This window comes from Anastrepha ludens, chromosome 6, assembly GCF_028408465.1.
Source record: "Anastrepha ludens isolate Willacy chromosome 6, idAnaLude1.1, whole genome shotgun sequence".
Lineage (NCBI taxonomy): Eukaryota > Metazoa > Arthropoda > Insecta > Diptera > Tephritidae > Anastrepha > Anastrepha ludens.
Genome location: NC_071502.1, coordinates 1,789,007 through 1,807,451, shown reverse-complemented (window position 1 = coordinate 1,807,451; position 18,445 = coordinate 1,789,007). Strand labels below are relative to the sequence as shown.

Sequence of the window (18,445 nt, the reverse complement as noted above, 5' to 3'; positions counted from 1 at the left end):
TAACCATTTTTTCAGAATAAAGTTGTATTTTCATCAAAAAACATCGATAACTAAGTTGCGCACCTAATATATAATGCCACTTTTGAGGATTCGGAGAACTCTTTGATCAACTTGGTATGTAAGGGAAAGGTAAGAATTTTAATCTAAAGAACTATTCAAAGTTTAATTGAGAAAAACCTGCTACCTCATTGTTGAACTCATTAAACAGAAGGAACAAATGGAAATTGGAAATTTTATTTTGCAAATCATATTAAAACATCGATTTGGTTTTTTTCTAATATTTGGGGAATTCACAAAGTATCATGCAGTCAATTTTTTTTTTCAATAAATTTTATTTACATACATCACCAAAAAGAGTTTTGGTATTTCTACCAAATATTACTTTTTGTCGGAAGATAGCCTTGAGGAAAACTTGAATAGCTCAACCAAATTTTGACCAATTTGGATTTCTAATGGTAATATTTGAAAGGTATTTTCTCACCCTTTTGAGCCTGGGAAATTTTTTCGAATACCTTTTAGTGTTAAACTCTACTATTATCTGAAGCAATTTTTTGGAATTTTGTTTTTTAAATTTTTCAATTTTTTTATATTTTTTCTAATTGTATTTTGTTTTTTTTTTTCTAAACAGAATGATGCACCCTGGTGTATACATACGTATGAAGTTAGGGCTGCATGAGACCTTGTAAACTGCGCCAAAAATTGGTTTGACAAAAACATCAACAATAACATTCACACTTCTGTGTGTGTGCATAGTGCCGATGCATCAGTGGCACCGGCATGAGCCAGTTCTCATCTCTGATTGTGGCTTTTCAAATATATAGACAGGTATAATCCTGTATTTGTGTGGGAAGGGAGATGATAACCATTAAACCCTTACTTACATATACCCGTTATTTTACTATGTTTTAAAGCGCATACATACATTTGCACTTACATATGAATGTATGTACATCTATTTGTAAATACATATCTACGCTTAGAAACTCTGTGCAGCAAAGTCTTAAATTTAAATTTGTCTTCTTCCAAAAAAAATTCACTAGCTACTTCCCGGTAGTTTCTTATCTACATATATGTGTGTATATGTATGTATGCATGCGTGTACATATGTATATACCTACTACAGGTGGCATAAATATAATTCTCTATAATATTTTTCAAACTTTTAACTACTGTTTATTTTATTCATTTGCATGTATTTGTGTAACGGCTTGATTTCCATTAAAAATAGGTGATTCATGTTCAACCACTTGCAAAGTTAATTTCTTTTGTTTTTTTTGTTTTTTTTTTTATGTGCGAAACCCTGATAATTAAAATTTTTTTCACACGATTCCCTTAACTGTTTCAGTGTGTACAACAATAATCACTTAATTTTTTAAACACTACAAATAATAGTTTTTGTATATTTTCAAAGGTTTTCTTTGTTGGTTTTTTCAGTTGCAAGGTCCTTAATTTACATGGCTTTTTACGTATACTATTATTATTATTCTGTGTTGTCTTAGGTTGCAATATTTACAGTTATATTCACATCATCGCATCTTAATTTAGGTTGCCTCAAATGGGAATTGACATTTAGAACAACAAATTCACTTAAGTTGCCTATGCAGACATTGTACCAAAAATTCGCCAAAGAACTAGCGTCCAAATAGTGATGTATGTATGTGTGTGTAGGTGTATGCATCGCACATGTACGTATACAAGTATGAGTTGGGATTCGAAGAGCTTATTTTCTAGAGTTGCATGCGGGTGCAGAGAAATTCATTAAAGAAATTCAGAAATAATTTAAATTCGAAAGAAAATGTAAAACTTGTCTCGAAGTGGTAAAATGGATATATCGGGTGTTTTTTCAAGGGCTTGAGAACTTAAAATGATAAAACCAAACAGAAATATTCTTGGAATGACTTTTTTATTATAATCTGGCAGATAATTTCATTACATTTATTTTTCGAATATGTTATTCGGCAGGGTTGGGCACTTTGCACTACCCTTAAATTGCATTATCACTAATTTTGAATTGTAGTTAAACTAAGGGTTTCATTATCCTTAAGTCTTCAGTTGTTCAGTGTTTTGAAAATCCGCTTATTGCGATAAATATTTAGTGCACTATGTCCAACGCTGATATAAAGGGTCACAACTCAAAATGTTCCTTCTGCTCAAATATGAACGAGACGTTATCAATAAAACGGTCCGCGGATGACATATGGCAAAAATAAATTTTTTGTTTTTTGGTAGGACTGTTATAAGCTTACATGGCAAATTTCAGCGTGATATGTCACATAGTTTGTTTTCTGTGCTACTGTAAACAAGTCAAGCTCGAGTGTGGAAAATTTTGAGTTGTGACCCTTTTGTATTTAGGGTGCGATATGTCCGCCACGGGTACGAGTCTATTCCATCAGTCCAATAATTCGATTGTGAAGCCCGGAGTATGGCAAGTTGCGCCGCCTTGTTGGAACCAAATGTCGTCAATGTTTAGCTGATTAGATTTTGGAAACAAAAATTCAGTCAGCATGACTCGATAGCGCTCACCAATCACCGTATCGGCAGCTCTTTCCACATTTCGAAAGAAATAAGGACCGATGATGCCGCCAGTGCTCTATGAAATTCACGAACAGATTTATTTTATTTTATTTAATTTTTTTCAAAGTTAATTTCCTTAATTTGGAAATGACAGAACACGCTAAATGATTCATGAAGACTTCCCGAACTTTACTAAAGGGAAATGTCAACACAGTGTGCCATTCTCAGCTGTCAAACCATAGTTATAAATATTGATAGTTCTCATGCAGCTAAAAAACACCCAATATAAAACAGGAATAAAAAGTATTATGGGCTTTATTTTGAATTACTTTTTCTCTGCTAGTACTCAGTATACACAAAAACAAAAAACCATCTAAAAAATAAAAGAAATAAATATAATTTCCACAAAATATGTCACACTAAAGCGCATACATATGTCACCACTCAGAAGGATTGAAAAAGTAGTACAGAAGCAAAACGAATGGGGCTGGTGGTGAACGAGGACAAAACGAAGCCCTCCTGTCATCAAACAAATAGTCGGCGCACTCGCGTATCGACACCCACGTCACTGTTGACAGTTATGATTTCGAGGTTGTACGAGACTTCGTCTATTTTGGAACTAGCATTAACACCGATCCTGGAAATCCAACGTAGAATCTCTCTTGCCAACAAGTGCTACTTTGGACTAAGTAGGCAACTGAGCAGTAAAGTCCTCTCTCGACGAACAAAGCTAACACTCTACAAGGCTCTCATCATGCCCGTACTAACGTATGGCGCAAAAGCGTGGACGATGACAACATCCGATGAAGCGACGCTTGGAGAATTTGAGAGAACGATTCTGCGGAAGATTTTTGTACCTTTTCACGTTGGCAACGGCGCATATCGCAGGCTATGGAACTGTGAGCTATATGACGACATAGACATAGTGCAGCGAATAAAGATCCAGCGGCTACGTTGGCTGGGTCATGTTGTCCGAATGGATACAAACTCTCCGACTCTGAAAGTATTGGATGCGGTACCAGCTGGTGGTAGCAAAGGAAGAAGAAAACCTTCTCTTTGTTGGAAAGATCAGGTGGAGAAGGACTTGGCTTCACTTGGTATGCCCAACTGGCGCCGGTTAGCACGAGAACGAGCTTTGTTAAACTCTACCAAAATCGCTTAAGGCTTCATCGCGCCAATCAAGAAGAAGAAGAGCACAACATCCATGTTTCACGTATAAAAAATCGGACTGTTTTAATTTTTATTTTATTTTATTGAGAAAGATAATTTTCTCTCTTTTCTCAATGTACACGATTTGCTCTATCCTCCTAACTGAAAAATATACGAAAAAGGAAGCGACAAATTCGAAATGAAATAAAACTTTAAAGAAATCAACGAGACAAGTGAAAATGAAAAATTTTGCATTCATTTTTATTTAAGTATATTCAAAACTTTCATTCCAATAATCGTAAAACGTAAACATTAAAACTAAACATTTGGAAATTATAAACAAATAAAGTTTAAATGTAAGTAGTTTCTTAAACTTCTTTAAAAATAGGCACCTAAATTAAAAGCTGAGAATAAAATTTTTACTACCAGTTTGTTGTTGTGGCCTTCTAGCCCAACCGCCAGAAGCAGTTTGTGATTATAAAATGAAGTATATGAAAATCAAACGAAATAATTGAAAATGTTTTCTCTTTTTATTCCACATATCTATGTATGTGTATATGTATGTATGTATGTAGCAAAAAGAGTAAGGGTAGGCACTAGCATTAATGAACGGCTAGGTTTCAGAGCAGTGCATTAAATTATACACAAGTATGTAAGTGTGTGTGAGTTATGCCTGTTTTTAGAAACTTTGTTTTCACAGTGCGGGTGTGGTTCTTCCAATTTGAATTATTACATTTAATTATAACTAAGGCGAACAAATATTAACATTATGACTGCAAAACTTAGCGTAGCATAAAATTCATATTGAAATGATTGTTTCTGAAGTCGCGCTGTGGGTAGAATGCACAAATTTCTGAATATTTATTTAAATAATCATTCTTTGCTCATATTGATGCGCTTACACGTAGTTTAAAGTAATCGTTTAGACAAAAAATATACTATAAGTATTTGCTAAATAAAAACTGGTTTATAAATATGACTAAGGATTTTCTTAATATAAATTAAATAGTAAAATCTCGAACCTTTCGATGTTTCAGTTTCACCTACGTGATGGAAATGATTGTGCTGAGCTTGAGTTTTAAGCTGCGGGAAAGTCCATAAAACAAGCTAGAAAAACTTGTAGCTATTGGACAACACAAAAAGCAAAACTAAAATGTTTGAATAATAGATGCTTTGAAAAAAAGAGTGCATCCTTAAAAAGTTTTTAAGAATTTTGAAATGTTTTTACATTTCATTGCGGTGAAAGCGTTTTCTGGAATTTCTTGCAAAGCTCACTTGACTCCCGTAGTACTTGAAAATTATTTTTAATTAGTTAGGTGGCCATCTTCTCCAACCGAAAACTAACGAAATTTATTCTTTCCAAGTTTCAAGTTCTTCGATCTCAATACAATAATCAATGCATTATCAGTTTTTGACATTAGCAGCTCAATTCCTCAATTGCCATGACAATTATCAATTCAATTTAGTTTGTCCTTAGAAATTTTCGAAAGGATTTAACTTTGCCAAATACGGCAATGGCACGCGCGGCCTCACGTTCCAGTTGATGCTGCATACGGCTGGCATACGGCTGGCATACGAGAAAAATCGTTGTAACTTTCAAATTTAATTTAGAATAATTTTATCAAATTATTAAAAAAAAAAAATTAAATAAAAATTGCTGTCGTTAAAAATGGCATTTTTCTGTTCTCCGGAAAAAAGAAGATGTTTTAATCGAAAGCATTTCTTTCACTGGTTGGAAATAAGGTTGTATCTGACTTGCTTTATTTGATTTTTCTATACTCTTTAAAAACTGTAAGCGTTTTCACAAGGCCGGATTGGGAGCTTTCATTCAAGGCGTAATCATTAAATGTGGTTTCACTAGACCAACAACAATGTTTTGTACTTTTGGTTGTCACAGGAAAGTACTGGCAAAGTAGTAGACATAGAATGAATTCGCCTTGTTTCATTTTGTGTTGACAGCCACATGAACACGGTGAAAGAAGAAATACAAACCAGCTGATTTACCGATACCACCTTTGATAGATTCGCCTTGAAATGTTCATAATAGCTTTTGATTTGAAATGCATTACAAAATCTCAATTTTCTGTTTACAAATTTGGATCTAAGCAATGCGTTTCGTAATTCAATTTTGTGCTGACATCCGAATGTACCCGGCGGAAGACACAAACGCATCAGCTGGCCTACTGCTGCCATGTTTAATGAACTGACCTTGCTTTCGTTTGATTCAAATGTTTATGATCTTTTGTGTAGATCATGACAACCTTGAAAGAGCTACAAAGAATTACAACTCCATTAAATCGTATTTGGATGGGCATTGGATGGGCATAGGGCATAGCCCTAAGTTCATTAGAAATTACACTAAATTTGAGAAAAATGGAGCTGTAAAAGTTTGCGTCAGCTAAGTAAAAATTTAGTGCATGTGTGTACACATATGCTTGGTTATGCACACTGCCTTTACCCTTCGTTTGCCTGTCTTACCAAAACAAAAATGAAAACACATAATTTAAAATGAATTTAATTGAAATCATTGCTTACACTATTCTAAAATTCTAGTACAATGCGCAAAATATTGTATGAAAAGAAATAGAAAATTGACTTGATATTATTAATTAAAATGACGATTGGGTTTTTTTTGTTTTAATGAATAATATTGTTGTTGTGATTGACTCGCATGCAATTACGTATTTGGATTTTGTATATGTATGTATGTAAGTGTGTATGCATTTCTTTCTTAGCCATTAATTTGGATTTTATTCAGATGTTTTTTGCTTTAAATTTTTTATGGTTTTTATAAAACTTAAGGTAAATCTTTTAAACTTAACATTTACTTGCCACACACTGTCTTATACAAATTTCTTGAGTTTCACACTTACATATATATGTACGTATGTGTGTATGTATTTGAAACAACATTTGCTTGTTTAATCTGCACAAAAACAGTTTTTACATACATAAATATTATTCTATTGTAAATATTAACAGTTATGAGCTTAAGATTAGACTTTGCAGTTTAATTAAAATTCAACGACTTTTTCTTTTTATTGTTCGGTTTTTTGTTTTTCTCTTTGTTTTGGGAAGGTCTGTGTAGTTTTGATAATAATTGCAAAGCACCCGTTAAAGTATGCGTGACTTAAGTTCGGCTTCATAGCGAACGAAATATTTTCGAAATTAAAGGAAAAAGAGTATTTTATACCTAAGAAGAAATCCTTGCTAATAATTTTACAAAACATTTGAATTGTTGAGTTAAATTCAGCACTAATGGTAAAAAGTCTCCACCATAAAAAAATGCTCGTCTAACTCAAGCTATATTTTGCCCAATTCTTTCAAAACAACTCTATTCAGGCCAAGCTTAAGTTATGCATACTTTTAGGCTTGCTTAACTTTAAGATTTGTTGCGTCTTTTGCACGACTTTCAGTGGTGTTTCCAGCGGAATTATTAATTTGAATTTTACTTGCATCATTTCTCCTAAACTCCATTCTGACATCATCATTCAGCTGAGTATGCACACACACACACACACACACAAACATCGTATGTATGGGCGTGTGCACTGTAAGCAAGCTCAGCCAGCTATTATTAGTGACTTAATTCAAAGGTTAGACTAAAGTAACTTAATTAACTCTTTTCAACTTTCATATAATTAACGCGAAACTAAACTAAATTATTTTTATTTAAAATTAAGTTTATTCCACTGCACCCTTTTTCACTTATGGACTGCTCTGATTTATTTATGCTAAATTTTATTTTTATTTTTGCTTTTTGAACTAATTTTAGGAGCAACGTTGACTTACATTTACGATATGACACTATAATGAATATTTAATCCACAAACTTCCCGGCCTGCGGTGTGCTTCGAGCGTCGCTATCGCAAAATCGTAAAGCTTAGCTTCAATATTCGATTATGCGAAAGTTCTTTTCCACTTGAACTGCAGCTTCGAAGCCTACGCAGTTGACTGCCCAGCTTTCATACTTTTCTAGTCAGCCTGGACTCATATCTTAAACTTAAACTGGGGCTGTGATGCTTTTACTTTTCAACTTTCCTATTGGTAATTGTTATTCCTTGCTTTTGTTTCTGTTTCTGTTTTTGTTTTTGTTTCTGCTGGTTGGTGATGCTATTGTTGATTTAAGCTTCGCTGTGTAAATTGGTTTCAACGAATTTTAGCTAACAGTTGATTATCTCATCCAGTTTCCTCTCCTCACTCCGCACTCTTCAGCAACGGCCAACTCACTTGGATATGATGGCGTTGCCCACATTGTGGGCGTGGCTCATCGCGCTAATACCTAAGCTATGATGGGCGAGCGTATGGTGGTGGTGATGATTTGATCCACCCCCGGTGGCCGCACCAACATGGCTGTATGGGTGATGTGTTTGTTGGGGCGTGTGATTGCCACTACCGCCACTGGCGGCGCCTCCATAGAGGCTTGTTTGCGCAATGAAGCTGCAATCGACGGCATTCAAATAGTTGCTGCTCAGCTCGTGTTGTTCTTTCTGTTGCTGCTGTTGATGTTGTTGCATTATCAAACGTTGCTGTTGTTGTTGTTGCAAGTAGCTCGCGTATTTACCATGACGTCCAGCATGTTGGTTGCCGCTTAAGGTGCTGTTGCTGTTGTTGTTGCTGCTGTTGCTAGCACTAGCACTGCCATTGCTGTTGTACGGTGTGCGCATGCCGCCGCAATGGGATTTTAAAAGAGATGAACTGTTATTAGCGCTGCTGTTGTTACTGCCATTGCTGTTGTTTGTGTTGCGTAGGAAAGGCGAGTTGGCGGTGGGTGAGAGCATTTGCTGACTAACACCATCGCCACCACCCCCAACACCTACTCCACTGCCGTGGTTGTTCGTGTTGATGCTGCTATGCTGTGACTGCTGCTGCTCTTGTTGCTGTTGTTGATAATTTCTCAGTGTTATTGTTGCTGTTGTTGGCGATGTGTTTGCTGCGCTTGTATGGTTGCTGTTGTTGTTACCGCTGCTGCTGGTGCTGGTGCTGGTGATGGCGCTACTGCTGTGATGCCCCACTTCTCGCACAGGCTATGTTGGCCAGCCGCCGGAGATGCGTGGACGCTTGTGCGCCTGATTCGGCCCATCATAGTCGTTCAGCTGTTGTTGTTGCGCTTGTTGCTGTTGCTGCTGATGTTGCGCCTGTTGATTGGCTGTTAGCCGTAGATCGGGCGATGGCACATTGGTGGGGGTGACCGAACCTGTATTGAAAATTATAAAGTCTGTTATTTCATTAGTTTGGGCTGTACAATGAGGTGAAGTGTATGGCGCGGAAAGGCAAGGCGAGGCGATTTGTGTGAGTGATTGTGGTTGCAGTTGCGGGGTTATTTTCTTTACACACTTTTATTAAAAAAATAGTAGTATTTCGCTTAGTAACTCATGCATTGCAGGCCGCCTCATTGAGTAAACGTTCCACAGCTGTTTGAATAGCTAACTGCCTGGCGAGCACGCTACGATATGTTGGTTAATCGGATTGTGGCTGCCGACTGCTGGTTACAGGTTTCGGACTGGTCGTTAGTGGCGGTAGCGAACTATGCGGCTAAAAGCGGCTGGCGGTAGCTGCAGGAAACGCAACTCAACGGCGAGGCAAGGCGCATGCGTAACTGACTGCAGGTTTTCTCCAAATTTATGCAGATCAAAATTTTGTTTTCAGCTACATTTGAACTGTTTGGTTACATATAGACTACATAGATGCACAAGTATTAGTTTTACTCATTAGCATGCAATAATTCTTTTTACATATAAGTACTCGTATATACAAATGTACCATTAACACCATGAAATAAAAATATTATAATAAATACATATGAATGCACACACAGAGATGAAGTGGAAGTGTGTAGGTGTAAGTGTCAGAGTATCAGACCGGATGAAATACAGGCATAACAAAAGTAATAGATAATTGGTGCAAATGGGCAGTTTTTGATATAAAATCGGCCAATTTTATAAATAATTGCTATGACCTCACTGCCAATAACTGGACTCTGCGAAGCACGCGATAGATTAGGCATATTTGATAGAATTTCATGTAGAAGATTCTTAACTGCATCGGATTTTTACAGTTTTGCTCCAAATTGAGGCAGTAAAATTTCCAATAGCAATCCGCAAATGGATCGGGTGAAAGAGTTGAGATATTTAAATATTCTAATAATAATAATAGTAGTTCATAAGAAGTAGCTCCTTCAAACTATCTTGGACGTTTTTGATTTCTTTTTTGTTTTTTTATGAAAGGTCCACCCTACAACTCTCTTGTTAGCCTTCGAAAGTATTAGCAAATTTCCAAAGGACTAGTGGAATCATCTAACGATACTTGCGTCCATCTATTACCGAACAACAGTAGGATACTTAGATATTGAGGGCCAACGTTAAATGTTTTTAGACTTGGAAAAGCTTATCTCGAAAATTTCATTTGAAGAGGAGGTGGAACGTAAATGATGAACAATACGTGGGTAAACGGTAAGTTTAACAAATACCAACACAAATCTGCATTGGAACTCATAGACGGAGTAAAGAAACCAAAAAGAAAAGCAAATTATTGCTTGTTGACCGACAAGTTTATGTGTGCGCACGATTTGTTATAAAGAAAAGTACGTGGTTTAAGTCACAAGAGTCACAGTCACAGAGCTGAGCAGATTATATGAGATTGAATAAAGGCTTCAAATCCATTCATATCAGCTAATTGTCGCGAAAAGCGACAGCCAATTTTACACAAAAAAAAAAAAAAAAAAATTAATGTACCAACGAAATTAGGGGCCAAATATAGTAAAAACTAGTTTTTAAATTTTTCATGCCGCGACGTCTAGATAAAAAAAAAAAAAAATTATTCAAATAATTCAATGTAATATATCCAATAAAAGAGCACATTTTCGGAGATCGAAGAAAATTATTTTTTGGTACGCATCCTTTGCTCCTTGTGCATCAAAAAAAAAATTTCGCTAGTCAAATAATTTATTACATGTCTTGAAATTTTTTGACTTTTTTCACACGGTGCAATCATTGGTAAATGTCCAGATTGCTACATCTACATTTCTTGTAGGCCATACACCACTTACTCTCATATCCTGTCTATTACAAATTCCTAAACCTGTTCCATTGTAGAGTTGGCTGGCCAGGTTAGTCTTATAAAGATTTATGTTACTTTGGATTATAAAAATGTACCATCTATGTATTTACACATGCATTGAGGTTACTAAGTATAAGCGTTAATTATGTAGTACAACTATATGAATTATACAACTAAGATCAGTGAAGGTTTTCTGGGGTGAATTTGAAATGAAATGCAGTACTTTTGGAAACCCGGTTAACGACAGTAAAAATAAGGCTCGAAAATAGTTTCATGGGCGTCTGGAAGGACTAACTATATACATATGTCTGTATGTATTTATGTATGCTTGGATGTGTTTAAGAAAAGGCTACTTTATTACACAAAAGGACTACCAGTGAGAATAAGTGGAAAAATGCCGTAAGACTTAAGCCAAAGTAAACCAAAAGCACAAAGAAAGAACAATAATATTAACACATAAACCAAACACCTGCCAGAGAGGTAGCCACAAGTGCAGTGGCGAACAGATAAGAACAATAATGATTACAATAATTAAAATTTATGTGGTTTATGTGTGTCGTTGTGGGCGCGGGAATATGTATTTGTAGATACTTTTTAAAATGTGAATTTTTTCGTACATTTTCAAATTTTTAGGTATGGCTTAGGGATATATGTATGTATGTAAGTATGCTTGTATGCAAGTATGTATGTTTGTATGTATGTATGTAGTATATGCATGTATATGTCAATTTGTGCGCTTATATACTTTGAATTAAAAGTTACTATTTTGTTGGCCAAATTACCGGCGAAATTCCATAGTCTAGAATTCGACCCCAGTTGCGAGCGGTATTGATATCCTTCATATTTATCTAGCACTGCAAATGTTTTAATAGTTTAATGTTTCATTTGATTTCATTTATTTTATTTTTTGCAAATTGTGGTAACCGCGTGGTGTAAAGAGAAAGAGAAAAAACATAACAAATCAAATAGTAACAAAAAGTTTCAATAATATGCATGTAGTGGTGGATACTGTTAAAGAGTTATTGAGTAGAGGTGCAGATAAATATTGGGGTTTTAGCACGCTTGGTTAGAAACGTGCCTGCGGTGCGTATGAGCAACTTTCCCTCTCACTACTACTGCCAAAATTTTCACATTACTGCCATACATTTTGATGTTACTCATACGCACTGTTGAACTAGAAATATACAAAAACTTTCGTCGCGAAGAGTACGTCGCATACACGTTTTGTTTTCCGGAATTTTAGCTAACTTTAATGCCTCTAACCTAATTTTTCTTTGCAACCTTTAGAAATCAAACTTCGCCCCGCGAAATTCATAACCCAACGTTTTTCTTTTTGTTGTTATTCTGTTAATATAGTATGTTAAAGTGGTGTTTGCACTATTTTAAATTAATCTGAATTAAAATGCCAAACAAGTTATTACGAATTTAAGAAAAATCTATTAACAAGTAAAATATTTTAGCTAAAAATTTACATGCTGCCGAAAAATTATGCTAAATCGCTGTTATTAAAACTGTTATTTAGTAGAAAATATTTATCTTTTATTTGCAAACATATGTATGTATGTAGGCGCACAACAGCATTTAAAAAAATAAAAGCAAAATATTCATTACTAACTATATTATAAAAATTCTATTCAGTCGGCAAAAAATGAAAATCTAAAAAAAAAAATGTAATTTTGTTATTTGAAAAAAAGTTGCATTACTCTAACGAACAATATAAAATAGGAGCGTAGCAAAATTTTACTAAATACATATTGATAGTAAGAAAAGAAAATATTATAAATGATTTGTGTGTTTTCTCACCTCCTTGCGTCGGCGTTAGATGGCCTGTGGAGGAAGGTCTTGAACCGGGCATCACCAGGTGCTGTTGCGGATGACTTAGAACACTCAAATTAGCAGCTTGCTCGGACGCTGAGTTGCCGCCACCGTTGGCACCAGTGCTGCCCGCTATCACCGCCGCCGCATTCATATTGGCAAGAGAGAGCGCATTGGAGGTGGAAACGTTGTTTGATGATCCTCCGCCGCCTCCACCACCGCCACCGCCTCCACTACCGCTGCTTCCCGCCGAGCCATTACTGTTCTGCTGATGATGGCAACCAGAGAGATCTCGTGGCGGTGATTGTGGCTCGGATTTGACTTTGATCGAGACGGGCGAGGTGGCAGGCGGTGGTGTGCTATTCGGTACGGCCAGGTGGGGGAGACTGAAATGCAGGAAAAAGTAAAAATTAATACGTGATAAACGTAGGTGTCTCATTCGTATTATTAATTTTATTTTACTTAAATTTTAACTTGGCAAATAAATATAAAAAAATGATACCTCAACAGAACAAGCTCGGGAAAATAACAATGGCATCCTGAATAATTAATTAATTTGATATCTGGTTATTATTGTCAAGGATGCCGAAGACCCTTGTAGCCACCGCTTATTTTTAATTTATGTAACTATTCATTATTAGTTTTCATATAAATAGTCCAAAAATATTATCAAAGAATTCAAATGAATTCGTATTGGCAAATAATTTATTGAAATTCCTCATTTCGATTTTTTCGTTTTTTAATTTGTAATCCAAAAATGTGAGGCAACCACCATTCTTTGTTCTCGAAAAAATAATTGTCGGCATCAATTTTTAGAATTTTATTCCTTTTCAACTGCAATTAGGCTGATTCATTCTGAGGTTCCCATATCCGGTGACGCGCTCGAGCATTTCGCTCTGTATCTCGTGATGGATGAGGGTAGTCTTAGCTTCCAAATCCTGAAATGTATCTAAGTTACCTACAAACATTTTTCATTCCACGTAGCTCTAGATGCAGTTTGTATAATTGTATAGTCTAAAAATTGTTCTTTGTACATCTTTCAGTGGTTTTTTTTATTTGGTTTGGTTCAGTGGTTGGTTTGTTGCGGAAGCGCTAATTAGATTCCTGGTGAATCATCACTTCAACCAACTAATCAACCAATCAACCAGCAAAAAAAGGGGGTTTTTAAAGTATTTCTGTAGCTTATATTAAATTATAACGAAAAAGACTAAATTGAATATTAATTTATATAATTCAAACACATTTATTTGGTATTCTTTATTGTTAATAGTTACTGTCTGCCAACAATAATGTACTCTTATAAATAATTAATTGAACTACTCACCCCGAGTGCTGCACGAGTCCCTGATGTGTGGTCCATGGCTGTAAACTCATGACATCGGAGGAACTCATCGAAAAGTCTTGCGGTCCAAACGTATAGCTGGTCATGGTGGGTATTGGCGTCTGCAACGTCACCACGGGCGTATTGAGTGATGCCTGATTGTGTCGCTGCTACACAGAGGTATAAAAATATAATTTAAATAAAGAATTATAAACAATATTTTAGTTTAGATATTTATTTATTTCTCTAAAATCTGAGTAGATGCCAAGTTAATTTAAAAGATTTGATGTTTCTTCTAGCAAATCATTAATTTCATCGAAATAAAAAAAGTTCAAATAAACTATCTGAGAAATCTCTCCATTTCCTTTAAGACTTTATTCAATTTATAATTTATGAAACGTGATGTCTTTTGTTAGTCATGAATTCAGTGCCGCCCAATACTTACATCTCCATAGGTAATCTCATCTGTAGCTGACATATTTTGAGCAAGTGGTGTTGGTAAGACGAGTCGTAGGTTGGAAGCACGTCCATTTTGGCCGCCCGGCGACTGTTGCTTGTGGGACAAATGATGTGCTGCAAATCGAAAATCGAAAATAATTTAAATATTTGGCGCCAAACAAAAGGGATCAGATTCGTATTCACACCGGGACTTTAGCTTGGAGAGTTGCTAGTATTTGTGTATGCAGGTGTTTGACATTTTTTGTTAATTTCATATTTTACTTGGGGGTCGTATGGAACTAACAAGTAGCCATTGTTTGCCCTGGTATGAATACAAATCTAGCAGTTAGTTTAGACAATTTTTTTGCAGAAGAGATGTGTTTGTCAAAATAAGAGAGCAGCAAATTGTTTAAGGAACAAAACCAGGTGAGGTGAAAAAATTTAGTGAGTGGAGTTGAGCACAGCTGCAGTTAATTAGTTGAAAGCATATTTTTTACATATAAGAATTATATTTTTTTCATTAGCTATAACACCAGCAGGGAATGTGAATGTAGGATATGTATGTAGATGACAGCATGCATATGCACATAACAACTATTTCTTAATGCAAATTAATAGTGCCATAAATCTTCATGCTTGTGGGGGGAATTTTGTTATTATTTTTTAGGCAATATTTGAATTTAGTAAAATATTTGGTTAGACATTTTTGTTTAGTAAAATGTTAATGGGCGATTGGTTATGGTTTTTTTTATTTTTTTATTTTTTTAGCGCCCACCTAAACCTGGACTCGGTCCTGGACTGGGCGATCCACCAAGCGGCGAATGTGAATGTGGATAACCGTTTGACATCTCCAACATGGAACCCGATGGATAAACTGTGTTGTTGTTGTCGTAATATTTGCATTTTTTTGCGATTTATCGTTCGATTGATATCATAAACACATACACAGACAAATTTTTGATTTATAGGTGAGTTGATTTTGTTTGATGGTTTGTGGTTGTGGTAAATGAAAAGAAAAAGAGAAAGAGAAAAATTTTGTTTTGCATTGCTTTGAGTAAAACATACAAAAATATACATATTTTGATATTTTGTTTCTTTCCATTTTTCGGTAGAAACTCAAACTCGAACGGTACGTGCAATAAAATGAGCGAAATGAAATTTAAGAAATTCATACAGCGAAAAATTTTGGTAGAAATACAACAAAAAAATTTACAAAATAAAAGTGTAAAGCCAAATAAAATAAAAATAAATTAAAAAATGCTACAAAAAAAGGAGTGCAATAAAAAAAGCAAACAATCATGCGAAAGGCGCTGCAGGTCGAGATGATATTAGCGATGTGGCGACGGGCGAATTCATTGAGTTTACTTTAAAATAATAAAACATTTGTTTGGAAATATAAACATTTTAAAGCACATAGTACAAAACGACTTATTCGGCGTAGAATACGAGTTAAGTGAAAGTGGCGAGAGTCCAGAGAACTGGGTCACAGGCCAAACAAAATCTTTTTGGGAGTGAAATGGCTAGTATTAATGGGCCAAAACCAGAGTTTCGGAGCTCTGCAGCAACTTTGCAATAATATTTCACAAAATTACTTCTGAGTAAAAGTTCTAAACAACAATCAGCAGCCTACTATATTTGAATACAGCAATTGCCAAGTCTAAATGAAGTGCCGGGATCATGATAGAAAGAAATTTACCGGCAATGATTTATTGGAAACGTCTGTAAAAGCAAGTATTAAGAAGAAAAGAGAAACTATAGAAGCATAGTAGCATAATAGCGTGTAGTTGGACTCAGAATTACATGCACACGGACAGGAGAAGGTGAGGAAAATACGGCATTATACCGTTTGATAAAGCTTTACACTTCGGCGCTCCCTGGTCACTTTCCTCAAACATATTTTCCAACTGAGACGTTTAAACACGAAACCTACTAAATCACATTAGTTTAAGGCGATCAATTTAAGCCACAAAACAAGACTTAATTAAGTAAAAAGTGTACCTCCTCTTAGCTTAAGGCTGCATGCTTTATGAGATAACCTGCAATTGCCGATTAATTTTTGAATAGAAAAATATACTCTTTACTCACAAAGGCAAAGAGTTTTCAAATTCACGCTTCTGAGGTTACTAAGCGAATCTATGAAGTATAGCCGATAAATTGAAAGATCGTTGACTTAAGTGCAAAGCTAAATAGTGTCATAAAATTTCAAGTATTGTATATTTAAGCTATATATTTTTAAAACTTTCACTTGCAGTGGTGCACAAAAGGGCATGAAAAACAATGTGAGAAAAATATATTTAATTTAAAAACCTGTATTGTGAAAAATTCTAAAAGTATGAATGGTAAACGCAGCATGAAAAATAAAAATAATAAAAATAAAAAGATGCAGGAAACAAAAACAACCGAAGTTTGTATGTAATATTTAAATATAACCAAATAAAAACACAACACGCTAAACAACCAATTAATGCAGGCAAAAAAAAAAACTCATACATATTTCGGTTTATCTACAAACTAACGAACTAAACAAGCAAACAAGCAAACACTTAAACAAACATTCAAGCAAAATAAAAAATAAAATCGAGTAAAATAAAATAAATAATGAATGAAACAACGAAACTTTCAACAAACAACTGAACGTAACGATAATTGAAAAAATGTGGTGTGTGCTCCGCGACACTACTCAGTACTAACTTATTAACGACATCCCACCTGAGTCGGTCTCTGAGCTCGACGGCCGTGGGCTGATATTTGTGTGAGACATTTGCGGACTCGCTTGCAGCATGGCATCACCGTAGGCGCCCGGCACTGGTACCGACACCGGCAGCGTGTAGTTCGTATTGCCGAGATTACGTCCGGATGCGCTTGCACCGGCCATTTGAGTCCGTTGAATCATTAGTTGGAAATCTTCGTCGATTTTATTGTATTTGGCTTCGGTGCGGGGCGTGAGTGTGAAATCGGCCTCCTGTTCGGGTGAATCCGGTGACATGACGCCATTTTTATTCTCCTTCTGTAAGCGGAAAAGTGTTTAAAGATAATTAAAAAAAACGATATTACAACAAATAAACTTCAATTAATAGTGTAAATTTTTAAATACAAAATTTTCCACACTCTACATTTTTCTAATTTTAATGTGCAAGTATAAACAGGTGATTGGAAATACTTATATATTGTGACTGAAAGAATAACCAAAGCCGTTGGCTTGCGGACCCATGTTTACATGACTTTTTTGTTTCTTTTCAATCACACCATATTAATATTACATATAGTTATATATGCGCATACACATATAATTGGCGCTTGCACCCTTTATTTCCCATTTGACCGAGCGCCTGGTCTAATTTGTGGCATGCGTTGTGATGTTTTTCAAAATGCCTCCCAATTTTTTCTCAGGAGCTTTTTCATGGCAGAAATAAACTCGAAGGTTTTTCATTGCCTGCCGTGGAGCTACCCCGTTTAGAAAAACTTTTCTGTTGTTTTGGTGTTTCACGGCGTACCATTATCTTTTAAAATATTTAACATTCCTTTTCTAACAACAAAGAATTTCTCACTTATAAACACCTCGGTTATACTCATTTCCCTCTTAGATAGAAGCACTAGAAAAACTGTAAGAAAATATCACCTACTCAAATATACATAAAAAGTCACGATATAAGCATCCGACCTTTAATCGAAAATTTGAAAACATGCCCAGTTAGTGCCACAAGCGGGAGTTTCATGGAAGCACTTCTCGCTTATAAGGATCGGTTCTCGTGCATTTTTGGCGGTGGCCTTGCCTCCAAGTGCAACAAAACAAATACTGTTGCAATCAGTATTGCTAAATATCATGGAAAAAGGGTTGGGTCCTAGGGACGCACTCTTGTTTTCGTGTGAATCGAAAATATCCTGTTGTACATACACCAAACGTCACTTAAAATATATAAAATGGGTTCTAGAATTATAGAATTACTTGTGCTATAGAAGTACTGAATTCAAATATTTCTAGTAAAATGGCTTGCCATATTCAATGAATTCAGTGACACTTGAGTTTATATTATATATATACTTGGCGCGTACACTCTTTTTGGGTATTTGGCCGAGTTCCTCCTCCTATTTGTGGCGTGCGTCTTGATGTTGTTCTACAAATGGAGGAGCCTACAGTTTCAAGCCCCG

The 18,445-nt window shown here is 35.4% G+C and overlaps 2 protein-coding genes across 19 annotated transcripts in view; both read right to left on the bottom strand.

Annotated features, from left to right (window-relative positions):
* Positions 1-7,889: 7,889 nt before the first annotated feature.
* LOC128868743 (protein kinase 4-like) lies at positions 7,890-8,444 on the bottom strand. Its single transcript, XM_054111187.1, has one exon. It carries the CDS (start codon positions 8,442-8,444, stop codon positions 7,890-7,892), a length of 555 nt encoding a protein of 184 aa, XP_053967162.1.
* A 242-nt stretch (positions 8,445-8,686) lies between these two features.
* Positions 8,687-18,445, bottom strand: part of LOC128867489 (myocyte-specific enhancer factor 2) — a 205,278-nt gene continuing 195,519 nt past the window's right edge. For 8 of the 18 annotated variants that reach the window (XM_054108723.1, XM_054108725.1, XM_054108732.1 and 5 more), the window contains 7 exons: positions 16,988-17,303; positions 15,072-15,170; positions 14,304-14,431; positions 13,862-14,028; positions 12,526-12,923; positions 11,505-11,576; positions 8,687-8,881 (listed from right to left, as the gene is read on the bottom strand). In XM_054108723.1, coding sequence (XP_053964698.1) covers positions 8,691-8,881; positions 11,505-11,576; positions 12,526-12,923; positions 13,862-14,028; positions 14,304-14,431; positions 15,072-15,170; positions 16,988-17,303 — 1,371 coding nt within the window. In that variant the 3' untranslated portion in view covers positions 8,687-8,690. The remainder of the gene's footprint in view (positions 8,882-11,504; positions 11,577-12,525; positions 12,924-13,861; positions 14,029-14,303; positions 14,432-15,071; positions 15,171-16,987; positions 17,304-18,445) is intronic. The other 10 variants (XM_054108735.1, XM_054108733.1, XM_054108734.1 and 7 more) reach the window with 10 other exon arrangements.

Excerpts from the sequence above, each read along its gene's own strand:
- LOC128868743 (XM_054111187.1), bottom strand. The coding sequence starts at position 8,444 with ATGCTCTCACCCACCGCCAACTCGCCTTTCCTACGCAACACAAACAAC.